This window comes from Epinephelus lanceolatus, chromosome 23 (genome assembly GCF_041903045.1).
Source record: "Epinephelus lanceolatus isolate andai-2023 chromosome 23, ASM4190304v1, whole genome shotgun sequence".
Classification (NCBI taxonomy): Eukaryota; Metazoa; Chordata; class Actinopteri; order Perciformes; family Serranidae; genus Epinephelus; species Epinephelus lanceolatus.
The window spans coordinates 19079048-19094044 of NC_135756.1; the positions used below are offsets into that span (position 1 = coordinate 19079048).

The 14997-nt window shown below is 41.3% G+C and overlaps 1 protein-coding gene across 1 annotated transcript in view; it reads right to left on the reverse strand.

Moving 5' to 3' along the window:
• The window catches only part of rerg (RAS-like, estrogen-regulated, growth inhibitor), a 73868-nt gene that overhangs the window by 48546 nt on the left and 10325 nt on the right, over positions 1 to 14997 (reverse strand). The window contains exon 2 of the mRNA XM_033614293.2: positions 11805 to 11940. Within this exon, the coding sequence (XP_033470184.1) occupies positions 11805 to 11865 (61 nt within the window). The 5' untranslated portion in view covers positions 11866 to 11940. The remainder of the gene's footprint in view (positions 1 to 11804; positions 11941 to 14997) is intronic.

A 14997-nucleotide genomic window follows, 5' to 3' on the forward strand; every position in this document is an offset into this window, starting at 1 on the left:
TTCAGCAGGAGGCCTATATCAAAGTCGTTAACAGGAGATCACAGTGTGATATTGTCAAAACTATTTGGAGACCTGCTGTTATCTTGTACATTGTCTTCATAGACTGTATTACATTAAAATGAATTAGAGATCCAAATACAGTCAAATTTCATACAGTTTAATATCATTAAAATAGAGGAACAAATTCTGCATGACTTAATCATCATTGCCATCCCTCATGAGATAGTATCCTGTCCTGTGTGTGGTTTGTGAGAGTCTTTGGTGAACCTCTAAGACTGAATGAGGTGACCGTAGAGAAACTTCCCACACTACTAAGATGTTCCCTTGTATACTTTGCACTTTATCGTCCAACCCAATCACCAGAATGAATGTTAGCATTGTACGTTTCTTCAAAGCACAGATACGTTACATTTGTACGTTATTATGGAGTGGATACGTTGAAACTTAATGATTTACATTCCAACACTGTGGATAATGTGTGGTTAGGTTTAGGCACAAAAACCTCTTGGTTATGGTAAGAAAAATATCATGTTTCAGTGATATCTGTAGGAACAAACATCCACTTTTTGTGGTGCGATCCTGGCAAGAAATCCGAAATCCAGTTATGTCTCGGTAAAAAACAACCTAATTTCTAGGCTTGTATGGTATCACAGTATTACAGTTTACCAGGGTTTTAAGAAATCCCAATGGTATATTTCCAATACTGTCAAAAATACAGGTGCTTCTTTCTCTCTTAAGCTCATTGTTTGTAGTGCGAGTTGATCCGAGGATTGGCGAGTTGATCCGAGGTGCCCAATTTTCCGCCTCGTAGGGTAGTCATATTGGCAGAACCCTTTTAGTTTAAACAGACCGAGGCGGCCTTCCGCAATGGGAGGGGCTGTTGAGGACTTGTGGGAGGAGCTGTTGATGACGCCGCACGTGCGAGCCACTGGTGGTGGACTAACAGGAAACGGCTGATAGCAGGTAGTAGCAAGAGGGAAACGCAAACCTGACAGACACTGTAAAGATGAGCAACTGGGGAGACAAGGAATTGCGCACCCTCCTTGCCCTCGCAAACAAAGAGGCCATTAACCGTCAGATGACGGGGACGGTGAGGAACGGGGCGATTTACGAGAGAATCGCCTCCTGACTAGCCGCGGCTTCCCTTCCACGTCACTGTTTACGTCACACGCTGAGCTACATGTTTTGTTACTTGCTCACGCCCCCCATTGCCCTGAAAAAGGCACATTCTATATAAACAAAAGTAGGTAGGCGGCAATTTGCCGCACTCCTTGATTTTATTTTTATACTGCCAATGCTGAAAAAAGACTGATTGGGCTTTCCTGCAAATTTGCATCACTGCTATCTAAAAAGGGCTAGTGTTAAGGCGCATGTTGTCCGAGCTTTATATCATTTAAGCATAATCTTTCCATAAAATACCATTTATCATCAAATATTGTGTCCCCATATTGAAGCAGTTATTGTGCTTGAGAGCTGAAATAAGCAGAGCAGCCAAGGTGGGAGGAAAGGCGACAAATCAAATGAATGTGTGTAACAACATGGCGGATAACGCTCCACCGCCACTAAAAATGGAGAAGCTTTTGGAAGAGCTTGAAAATCTAAGGAAAAGTATGATCAGTGAACTCACAGCTCTACTGAATAGTTTCTTAGAACCAATACGGTCCTCTGTTGAATCATTTCAGCATACTTTGGCGACTCAAGCTTCCACTATCAGAGAGATGGAGGGGTGTGGATAACGTTACCAGACTTACAGTTGGCCAGCAGCAGCAGAGAGAGAGTCCGAGGGAAAAACGGTATATTTTCACATCTAACTTTGTGAATTAAGGGTTTATTTCCACCAGTTGGTAATTGGAGCAGTGGACTAACCAACTAGATGCCTAACAAGACTAACCAAGACAGTTTTATTGAGTTTTATATTGTTTCTGCGTAGTTTCAATGAGAGAAACTTGTATTCAGAGGGTTTATGTTCTCTGTTTAATAAGGAAAATAAGACTAAGAATATTAACTTCTCTTTGAGTTTATATTGTTCATTTATTGACTGAAGGGAAATACAGTCACATGGAAAAAGTATATACTGCCCAAGCCTTCGTTTTTCGTGTCACTATCCTGACAAGAAATGCTTTTTAAGGCACCTACTGGCAGTAAATCCAACAATGTCTAGGTAAGAAACTACCTCTGATTCGATCACTATCCCAGCAGAAAATTCTGCAGTGTCTCGGTTAAAAACAACCCTTTCTTGTGCACTGTCCCAGCAGGAAACTGCAATATCTTGGTTAAAAACAACCTCTTTTCGTGTCAGTATCCTGACAGGAAATGCAGCAATGTCTCAGTAAAAAGCAACTGCTTCTCATGGCAATATTCCAGCAGGTAACGCAACAATGACTCAGTGAAAAACAACTGCTTTGCATGGCACTCTCCCTGGTGACAAAACAGAGATGGTTCGCTAATAAACATCCATGTTTGGTGGCTAAAAAGCTGCTGGAAACACTGCAATGACTCACTAAACCAACCTGTTTTGTTGTTTTTTGGTCTCAAACACTGGTTAGTAGTGGTCTGCATACTGGCAGGTGTCTCACCATCCACTGCCCAATGACAAAATCCACTCATCTACTCCGACATTTAAGAAAGTTGATATTTATGGAACTTACAAATGAAACGCATCCATGTACAACTGTACAACATCAACATTTTCTTCTGGCGACTGAGCTGCTTCGTCTTTCTATTAACTTTTAATTTATACTGTGCACCCCTCTCAAGAGCCTCACATACCGTAGGCTCCTCAGCCAGAACGTCTTTAGACTAATAATATAAGCTCTTGCCATATTTTCATATTAATAATTGTCTTGTTCCCCTCTAACTGCTGTGACACAAGAGTGACTCATAAACAGGAAAAATGCAAATAAGGAGCGTAGAGGTAATGTGTTTTCCTGCAGCTAAAGGATTAGACAGAGGAGACATTACGAGAACCTTTTAATGTGATGAACAGGGGAAAAAAGCAGATCCATCTGGTGCTTCTGTTGCTTTCATGTTGAAGGAATATTTTTTTGTCCTCTATGAAAATGTAAGGTCCTTGTTGCAGATTTAATTTCAGGGGAAACATCAGCTTATCCAATTTGACAAGTAATTAGTGCAGAGGCACCACAGTAATGGTCAAAATCTAAAAGTCAAACTATAAAAGAATAAAGTGCTTTCAGGATTTTTACCTTCACTCCTCAGTCTAACACAGTAGCTGTCAGTCCGTCCAGCGCTGTGTTTGTTTTTGTGGCTTTGCTTCGCCTGCCTGCCCTCTGAATGACTGTTTACATCATGCTCCAGTCCAACATGTACATTAGGCTGATTCATGGTCCCTCGCCGGCGCTCGAGGTGGTAAACAGTAGTATTTCTGAGGCAGACACATGTTGGCCCGCTCTTTTGTTATTGTTCTGCTCTCTGGCTGTCAGACAGACTGAGGGGAGGAGGCGGAATGTTTGAGGAGCGACGAGACGAGATGTTTTACGAGCCGGCGCTTCGCACCCCATAAAGTTAATTTCCCAAAAGAACAACATTCACCATCTTTCAAAGCACACTATTCACTATATGCCAGTGTTTTCACAGAGATAAACAGCCAGATTTTATTCAGATCATCTGATGAAAGCCAGATAGTGACTCACATTTTCTGTAAGCTAGTTTTCATCAGTAATTATTAGTTTGTACTTGATTAAAATAGCAGAAAGTGGAGAAAAGAGTCATCCCATTCTGGGTGTAGCTTTTCAGGAGCTCCACCCTAACTGATTTTTTAACCAATAGCTTTAAAGGTACACTGTTGAGTTTGTGACCTTAGTGTTCCCCCTGCACTGCTCCCAAATGATTACTGCTGCTGCTGTATAAAAACCACCCCATATGCAATTAACCTACTTTGTCTGCTTAAGCAGCCAGAGTCGGAGAAGAGTAAGGATTATAAATCAAACCCCCCAGATAACGGTGCTCTGATCGATCAGCCACTGATGATTTTTGGCCGATATTCATCCCAGCTAGTTTGAAGGCTGATTAGAAGAGCCAGATGAGGCAAAACATGGTAATCACTCTCAGTGTGCCGCTAAAATAGCTTCACTGATCTGTCAATTCTGACAAACTGTAGCTCTCACTGAACATTTCACTGTCACATTCATGGTTACTGCTCACCTGCCTGTCCTTTGTGTCCCTCTCCTCACTCACCACACACGCCCACAGTGCACTGAATGTTTCTGTGGAGGCTGTGTTACACCCTGCTGTTTTCTGACAGTGTTTACATTTAGCTCTGTTTTGTTCTGCTTTGCACCCAGACGACTCACATGGCATCTTTATGTACACCAGCTCTTTCTCATCTATACTTCTCCAGGATTTGAGTCATTTTGTCTCTGTGGCTGTAAATGCAGGGTTGATTAGGGGAGACTGGTTGGTTGGACTTGGTTATGATGTCATTGCTCAAAAACCTCTTGAGTTATTTGGATGCATTTTTTATGCAGGTAACTTGTATCTGTGTTATACTTGTTAGCAGTCACCAATTGTTTTTACAAGCAATGGTAGAGTCACAGTATTGGTCGCAACACTAGATGTCAAATGTTACATCTGCCCCCACCTGTAAGTACAGCTATAACAGAATATGGAGTATTGGAAGCATTTTTTTTAACGTAATCCAACATCTACAACCTTGCACAAATATGTGTCTGTTGCCCTTCTGGTGTCAGTGGACATGCTAAATATCTTACGGCAGTGCATTTCAGCACTGCGGCTGGAAACAATTCTTAGGGAAACACCAGGCCTGTAGATCTATGGGGTGATGTTTTTACAAGTGGGTCCAGTTTTGTTTGTATCACTGGGACGTGCAAGCACACTAGCAATGCAATACATTCCACCTTTTGGCTCTGTTTTGGTCTCCACCAATTTGTGAGGGAAAAATCTGGTTCTTTGGCTGCTAGATACTCAACTGTGTTTATCTGTTAGGAATCTATGAATGTATTTATTTTTTTGGCATAGTTCTGACATTGCATTTTGGCCGTTGATAGTTTCATCTGCCCAACATCTACACGTGATACCAGTGTAAACCATGCTCATGACCCACTAGAGGCGAGTGGGGGTGTATTTATCGGTAGAGACCCCACCCTCTGCCTGTATATTCTGATTTTCTAATTATTTTTGCTGTGTTTGCATCATTTCTGCGTACAGCGTGCAGTTGAGGTGGGGACTCTAAAGAAAGGTAGCGACCAGATGCCAGAATGTTAACAGCACACATCCAAGAGGAAGCTAGAAAAGTGGTGAACGTAGCGCCCAAAAACCTGCAAACATAGTGAGGCAAAATGCCAAGTGCAGTAAACTGCACTTTAGCTTGACATACTGTTGAAAAACGGCAACCGCCAATTCCTGCATGGTATACCTGTTAACCTAATCTATCTGACTTCATTACCGTGCAACCTTTTTCTATATCTATTTATCCATTTCTATATGATACATTGATTGTATAATTTAAACAGTCATGATTGCTTAAAACAACAGAGTGAAAGACTGGCTCCAAGCTCAGATATTGAGTCCAGATCTCTGCAGTACAACATCCCAACTTGTGAACCATCTGCTGCCACGTTTTTCCTGAAATATGTGTCAATAGTACTCGAGTAAAAAGATTGCAGATACAGTCACGGAGCTGAGTATTTACCCCTCAAAGCCTTGCCAGTGACGACTCTATTTACTGGGATCAACGCATTGTGAGTGTGTGCTCGTGTACACGTGTATGTGTTTAGCGAGGACCAAGTTGGAGGTGCAGTAATTGGACAAATTTATCTTATTTCCTAACCACAGTTTCCCTCCGCTGGATCAGTAAACCAAAAGTCTTCGGAGTGCCAGAACAACCAACATGAGTCAATACACTCTGCAGTTTATTATGGTTGGATGGCTCTGTAGGAGTCCAGGTCAGACCATCACAAAGGGCCCAACAAGCTCTCAACAATGCCAAGACACCCAGCAGGTCTGCTCCTGCTCGTTAGGAAAACATTTTTTCCACCCAGCAGGGGAACAAACAGCTTCTGGAGGTGACAGATCACCACTAAAGCACAAATACTCTAAAATAGTAAACACTACCATCACATAAACACTAACTCACACACATACACGTACTTTGTGTCCAAGGTGAATCAAGTGTTGCTAATTACCTGTTGGTGTATGTGTCTACTGGGGATGAAAAAACTCGGGGAACTGGATTATTAAAACTCACCAATGCATATTCTTTGGGTTTCTCATGGATATATTACTGTCACATAGCTCACTTACACTGTGGATAGGTGACATGACTGTAAGTGTGCAATTGCAAAATGGAGTAAGAGGGAGAAAATACTGAGGGGAGAAGAGACAGACCAGAGAAAACGAAAGAAAAGTGTTCAAAGTTTAAGATCATTTCAAGCTGAGACAAAACCAAAACTCTGTACAATGTATCTTTTGGAAAACCAAACTATCTTCCACAATAGCATGACGTCAATGCAACAGTAGCCATTATTCTACTGTAACAGTTAAGGCACTCAAATACTGGCATACTGTCCATGAGAAAAAAATAAATATGACAAATGTAAGGCCAACACTCCATCATGAGCCTCTGGTTATAACTCCTGAACTGCAGCTTGCACTTGTTATACTCAGAGCTGGCACAACACACTGACTTAAATGCACTCAAATACATGGTCGCTTATATGCAGCAATAAATACTCCATAGCATTAGTTATTACTTTGTCTGAATCTGCAGTGTGAGGCTCGCAGAGCGCTGTCAGGAGAGGAATTCACCTTCCAGTTTATTTTTGCCTTGTTTTGCTAATTTTCACATTTGCTTGATGCCATCATAAATGAGATGTTTTAAGTGCTTCCAGAGATATACTTAACTTTATTTGAAGATTTAGACACAAGTGGCTGTCCAGTTAACTTCAGTAACCCAGCAAAGCGGGCTAAGCTGACTAGCATCATAAAGCTGATAGACTTTGTGAAAATCGTGCCCTAGATTTTCTGGTCTTCATGCTTGAGGGTCCCCACAGGGTCCAGATTTCTCCTTAGTCATTAGTTCAAGGTCCACACAGTTTAATATATTAGCGTCATACTTGGAGACAGCAAACTAGCTCAAAAACGTGGCTGTCACTCACTTTACAGCAGGAAACCACACTTCAAAATAAAACACAATTGTGGTCCATTCTGAATGGACCCGCGACCCACCAGTTGGGAACCACTGCCCTAGCCAATAAGTATGCAGACCTGCCAACCTGTATGAATTTTGCGTACCAGGCACGCATTTTGACATCCATTCTTGGAACCCATCCACTGTATTCAGCGTCTGACTTCCAGCAGACGGCGATACAGCCTCTGGGGGCAGACCCCTGATTTTTTGGCATTCCGGTTTGAGGAGGCGAATTTCCGTTTCCAACTTCCGTGTATATATAAGTAAATATGCTGAACCATTGCGATGGATTTAGAGTTTGCAGAGAGTTAGTTCACTGCACGGAACGTTTAACCTGGCAACAACTGCAGCCGGCTCAAACGTGATTGATCAATATCACACGGACTACAAACAACCCACAACCGGAAACCAGGGCTCTTCCGCTCTTCTTCCGGAGGCAAGATCTCCGGGGTTTGCCTACAGACTCTACATTCACTGAATGTAGAGTCTGTATATAGAGACTATTTGACATCAAAGTACGCTGGTACGATTTGATGCTCTGAAAGTACGCACATCGTTCGATCTCGCATTTCGCCGGCTTCAGTCTATTGGTCTATGCAAGTTGTCACTCACAAGTTGATGCTCGGTGAGTATAGGCGCATAGGCGGAACGAAAAGATTTCGACCAATCAGAGCGCTGCATAAAACATTTGCTAAGCCCAAGAAGATGTCTTCAGCTTGTTTGTTTTTGGCCAACCAGCAGTCCAGAACTTAAATTTACTGTCATACAAAACAGTGAGGAGCAGCAAGTTCTCAGGCTTGAGAAGCTGGAAACAGAACTCTTTAAACTTAATCGATTATAACCACTGTTTATTAACTTAATTCTGGTTGGCAAACTGATTAATCATCTGGACTATAGCACTATCCAGCTCTGTTAGATAAAATGTAATCAAAATTTATTTCCTACAATAGAAATATTTAAAGGTCCAGTGTTTAGGATTTAGTGGCATCAAGCAGTGAGGTTGCAGAACTGGAACTTCTCCTGACACTATCTAGAGCCACTGTTCAATTTGTCTGTTCTGGCGGACTCTGTGGAAGAGGACCTTCTTCGTGTGTAGATATAAACAATTCATTTCAAGGTAATGAAAACATAACAATTCCTATTTTCAGGCGATTATAAACTAAATAAAAATATATTCCATTTCTGCCAATAGATGCCCCTAAATCCTACACACTGGACTTTAGCACCTCCTACACACGGTCAGATAGAGAACTAGCATGAATTTAGTATCTTGCTCAAGGACACTTCCGCTCGGTAGGAAGGTGGGAGGTTGACCTGTTCTCCTCTATTCAAAGCACCGTCTCTCTAACTGCGTAAATGCTATAACATCTAGAATGGAAGTACAGTAAATAGAGATTTCTAGACCACATAGAGTGCTCACTCCAACACACCGAGGTTCAAAACAACATTCTTTCCTCTCTTTCATATTGTGTATGAAGTGGGAGTGTACGGCCCAAGTCCCTGTGTTGAACGCTGATTCATTATCATCCGTGGGCTTCTACTAAAGGGCTATGTTTAGATGAGAGCCGTTCATTGTTAAAGGGATCACCAGGGCTACATGTAACGTCAGATGTGACAGCGACGACTACGATCGTGCTGCTCATCTGTTTTGGTGCATTAAAGAGAGAGTGTGCCCTTGACGGAAGAGGAACTGCAGAGCACTGTCCACTTGAACATCAAAAATCTACGCGAAAAGGGAGGCAGTTGGTATTGAGGAAACATTTCCAGTAAGCATATAACAAGCTTACGTGGTGAACATGTTCTTGAAAGTCTTCAGATTTAATAATGATCATCACAGTGCTATTTTAAAAGAAAATACAGCACCCGAAGCATGAACAACAACCCCATCAGCTATTTCTAGTTTTTAAATGGAACATGAGGTTAGCAGCCACAGAGCAGAGAGTCACAGTAAAGACTGAGGGGAAAAATAAGAAAGGACAGCAGCAGTGAGGGATCAGGGCAGGTGACAACTGATCAAGATGACTGATGAAGAGAGAAGGAGATGGGCAGGGCTAATGCTACGCTTCTTAGACCAAGGAAAGACAGGGTTATGCTCACCTTAAAACGTCTTAACGGCACTGATTTCATTAATCTAAAACAGGCAGTAATTTGCATTAAAATTTCTTAAATCAATCTTTAAAAAGTCCTAAAACTGTTAAGATATTGGAAGTAGGATTTTATGAATTTTTTTTTATGACATTTCGTCAGCTTAAATGCATGTGCACAGTCAATATTTCTGCTGCGATGTTCTTCACAGTATGTGTTTGCTCGTGCTTACAAGAGTTACAGGGAAACTGCCTAGACGTATTTACATCAACAGTTTCATCAGCCTCTAGTCCAAAGAACGTGAGCTCCCTCATGTCAGACGCAATTTGTCTGTGGGCTGCATGTACCAAAATTTCTAACGTTTCATTTGAATGGCGTCAGACATCAAGTTGTCTCTTCACGGACAAGACCATGTCGGTCAAAAAAAGTTTGTGCATCTAAAAAGCAGCTCAAAAGCACCCGTCCTAGCAATTTTCTCATATTTCTCAGCCTGTAGATGCTACTGACTAGCTTCCATCACCACAAATCTCTCCCAAAGTTTTGCCAGTTTGACCTGATGTGATGACATTGTCACGTCAGATCAGAGAAATTATTTAAATAGCACAAAAAAACAAAACAATTCTCCTCATATTCTTACAGACACCTCATTAAATGCTGTTCAAACGTGTAACAAATATTCAGATAACCAAATAGTTATAGGTAAATAACCAACTATTTACCGACTGTGTTGTTCCACCACTTGTTAATAAGGGGTGCTGCAGCCAAACCAGTTTTGCTGACTTCGATAGCGATGGCTAGTCTTGAGTCCATCTAGGCTAACTGTGGATTCTAAATCCCAAAAAGGAAAAGTCTCAGAGGAAAATAGAGAATTTAATAGTTCATGGACACTTACTGTTTGCTTTTACTGTCAATGCTGCGAGGTTAGAGTACCAAATAATCATAATAACCCACTGCCGAGTAGCCAACTTGTGGTAAAACATATTTATGAATGCTCATTCAAATTAAGTAAGGTTGATAGACAGATGACAGATGATCCATTGTCTGCTTGCTGTCACTATAACCTGGACGACACAGGGAAGTGCAAATTCAACAAAGTAGGGATGAATGATAATATTGGTATGTCATCGGTATCGGCCAATATCAGCTTTAAAATGAATTATTTTTTTCACAATTAATGAATATTCCATACGTTGCGTCCAAGCATTTTATTTCATGTCTCCATCTGCTGGTGGGCCATCATGATAAGAGTATGCATGCATAAGGTGATGCTAATTCCAGTGCAGAAGAGACTTGATGATCACTAAAATTAGGTAGGGAAAAAAGTGGATATCTCGATATTGGTAGTCAAATGAGTTGTTACATATCGGCATATCAGATATTGGATAAAAATCCAAAAACAAAAATATGTTTAATCGAGATTGTGTAGCATGACTGAAACCGATATAAGGCAATCCGCGCAAGGCTTGGCATACTTGATGCAAAGAAAATTTCAAACTCTGCAAGATGGGAATCAAGGAATTCCACATGCAGACTGAGAAACAAAAAATGGCCAAGAAAACCTCATAACAAACGCCACGACTTTCCCAGTTCTGTTTTACCCTCGTCTCCATCACGCAACAAAAAAAGTAATGTTGTTATAAAAATTTTGGCAAAATTTTCCCTAACCCGACATAATTGATGTCATCTTTTTATTTATTTACTTCTATTTTGGTTATTCTGAAATTGATTCTAAAAATCTATCTTGCCTAAAGCTGTAAGAACCCTGACAGACATTGCAGATTGGAGCATCAATGTCTCCGTTTCCTGAACAAGGTCTCAGATGTTCGTGTCACCGTCTGCATCACTGAGCGCTGTTTTACAGCCGCGCTCCTTTCAGCTGAAGGTTATGAACCCTGCAGTCATTATACTTTTCAGTACAGTACTCGAGCTGACCTCCTCAGGCATTTTAATGGCCTCCTACTACATGCAGCAGATCCCCCAAGCATGTTTTTCAACAGCTGATTGCTACACAGAAACAATCCGTCTTGATTTGCAGCCGGCAGGAAACATATGGTCCGTGTTATTGTGTTAGCTGCTGGAGAAAACATATAGGGCCCCGGCTGAGGCCGAGCTGCCGCAGCTTACAGAGGAATGCTGAAACCAAATGATAATGACTCAACGGACTTATCTGTGGAAGTGAAGGTATTTAAGCTAGACCAAAAACAACCTCCTACTGTAATGCTGACAACGCAAACAAACAGAGCGAGGAGAAATTATGGCGAGCGTAAAAATACTGACATTGGAGGGAAACATTAGAAAGCAGAGGTCATGGTGAGACGCACAGTGGCAATATAAATGAGGCAGAAAGAGGTAAAACACCATGAAACCTGTGAATTTAAGCTTTTTAGATGGGTGAAAATGGATTTATGATAATTTAAACCACCAAAATGAGTTTGAATCAGTCTGCTTTAACATTGTTGTAGTTTTTTGCAACTCTGGATGAACAGAGTAAGAAACAGGGACATATAATTATGACCTGTACAAACTTAAAGAGTACTTTTATAAAGCAGCTTACCTGACTTGCCCACGCCCGCTCTGCCGAAGACGGCCAGCTTCACCTCCGGGCTTTTCGCCATGACTGCAGCTGCGGCCAGCAAAGATCAGCGAACCAATCAGTGAGCTCTGAGGTCAGCCATTCATCCTCGCAGCGTCTGACAGAAACATGAAGGACACGTTTATGTTACAATGCATTCGTAGTTTTCATGCTGAAGTACATTTCAGTGCTGACAGCTTAATTGTTTCACTGGCATATGATTGTGAATGCTGTATTTTTCTTTTTGCTGGTATTTCTTCTTTTAGCTCCCAGCCTCCTTTGTGAGTCATGCAGTGATTTCTCTGTGTCCTCCAGCAAGCTGCAGCACACCTCAGCAGAAAAGGCAGGCAAAGAATGACTAAACTGAAAGAGGCTCATAGTCGGTCATATCAAGACAGAGTCACCATGCCCTCCAGAAATTACCTTTGTGTACTATAAATTTGTTTTTCCAGTTATGTTTGGAAGAAAAGGTAATTGTTGACTTGAATATGTAGAACTCAAAGTACACCTCCAGGGGAGAATGGTGTCCTCTTTTAAAGCTACAGCTGGTAACTTTTGTCATATTTGCTGAAACTGTCACTTTATCCACACAACAGTACATGAGACAGACAGTCTGCAAAAAAAAAAAGTCACATCCCTCCTCCTCCTCCTCATAGTCCTTCTAATGGCAATTGCAAGAATCCCCCATGGATAAACGAAAACAACTAATCGCAGCTGAACAGTGTCTAGCTAAGTTGTCAATCAATGTAGTCAAACTGTCAAACCCGGCAGCGCTGATCAAATATGAATCATGATTCTGTTACTGCATTGCCTAACTCTTGCCTCAGATTTTTTCAGAAGCATATTTTACTGTTTATCTGTAAAATGACAAAGTTTGTGACCCTGCCACCATTTTGGAAAGCAGTTTCTTGGAGGGTCCACCGCCTGGAGCGTCTCATGCCTCCACTGAATGGTACCTCACTGCATTGGTATCTGACACCAAGGGGCGGGATTTGACAAATTGGGAGCGAGACCAGCCACAACGAAGCAGCGCCCACCAGCCAATTCACAAACTTTATCAGTATACTGCTAAACAGTACAAAATATGTTTCTGAAAACATCTGAGGTGAGCAATAGGCAATGTAGTAACAGAATCTTGATTCCTTTTTGATCAGTGCTGCCTAGTTTGGCAGTTTGACCACAGTTTGATTGTTTTCACAGATTATGTCTCCTGTACCACCATTTGGCTGTACAACACATTCTCAGTCCCAACTCGTTAAATACTGACGCTAAGTCAAAGTCAGTGGTCCTACATGTCCAAATATGACACGCTAGGTACCCCTCCAGCATCAATTTTGGACCCTCGAGGATGGTGTGTCAATGTACGTTTCTTTCATGCATTGTCTTTTCAAAACAAATGGAAATGTACAATTTCCGCTCAATAAACATATACAGACTCTTTTCAAAATAAATTTAGAACATAGGTTAAAAAAACTTTAAGGTTTACGTCTTTAGGGTTAGGCAACGAAAGCATGTGATTAGGTATAGACGAAAACATCCTAGTTTGGCCTAAAACAAATGCTTTTGTTACTAACCTGATGTAACATCACATGACATACGTCAATAGCATAGAATGCTAGACATTCAAGCACATTGCGTTGTTAATTAAAATAACTTTATAGACTTTTAATTTCAAATGGGACACAAACAGCGGTCTCCTGGGTGAAAGTCCAGAGTTTATTTGACCCATCCACCTCCCTTTCCACCACCCTTGGTGGACTTTCTTGCTTTTTATAATGCGGCAGATTCATGGACTGTCTCATACCACCACTCAAGGGTACCACCGTGCATCCGTATCTGACGCCATGGGCCACTCACCAAGGGGCGGGATTTGACGAGTTGGGAGTGAGACCAGGTTGAGATGTGGCAACAGGTTAAGCAAATATGGCAAAAAAGTTATTTTGATAAAAGCTTTAAATTTGATTCTGAGCTCAGGAGACATTACATTCATATAACTTCAAAAACAGTAGTGTTAAGTTACAGTACATAAAAGGGTTAATTTAATACTGTATTGAAATAATATAAACTGTCATTTAAATTCATGATTTAAAGCAAACGGCAGACAAACTGTGTTAGTGAAGTTTTTGTTGTCTACATTTGGAGTTTTGTCTGATAATGCATAAATACTAACTCTTTTTGTACTTAATTTTGTCATACTGTTATATCCCGCATATCTTGTATCTGGTTATCTGATATTAGAAAAGTATATTATTAATAATATTTTCATATTAATTTCAGCCCTAAAGTAACAGGTGCAGTTGCTAAGCATGTTTTTGTAACATTTTTGTGACTTTCGTAGTTCATAAATTCATGTTTCATTCATTCATGTTATTTTTACATGTGCACAATAATGTGGAACAAATGAATCTTCCTTTGAGGAAAGACACCAGTGTGGTGTGTGAAAACCACATAAAAAACATTCACTTATGTAGGAGCCATTATTTGTCTGCTCTCTATTTTCAGTCTGTCTGTTTGTTTATTTTTAAGTTGTCACTGGGTGGCAGTGCAGATTAGGGTGGTGGTTTGGGTCCACGTCATGATGGGTGCAATCAGTATATAGGCTCAGGTGTGCTGGGCGGCCATTTTATGCATGGGTGACGGGGAGACTGCACGGTTTTTACCGCTCCCTAAGACGCCACTTTGCACCAGCCAGAACCATCACAATTAGTCAGATCATTCCATAAAACTTTTTGCCATGATGTAAACCTGCTCTGAACGTGACAGTAATAAATGGGAACCTCACCCGACTGTGGACGTCACTGTGGACATTCATTCATTCCTCCATTCATTCATTCAGTCGTCCAGTTAAGCGCGTCAAAAACAAGTCCCATCCCGCACCCAGCCGAGTGGCTAATTGGTTGCCAGGATAGCCGCTACAACTTATTTTACTTTGCGTATGTAGCACAGAGACAGTGGTGTCAGTCCATTTTGGGGAGTTGTTGACCTCTTAACTGTGATTCTCATGCAGATGTGTGAGAGATGTGACAGGCAGATAATGAGCAGGAGACAGAGAGGCCAGGGGAGCGTAAAATAACGCACGCACAGGGCTGAATTCATTCAAAAGGAAAACACAGCTGCGGCCCGTTAAAACAACCGAGCACAGGTCTGTTTAATGAGAAAACAACCCGCTGTGCAG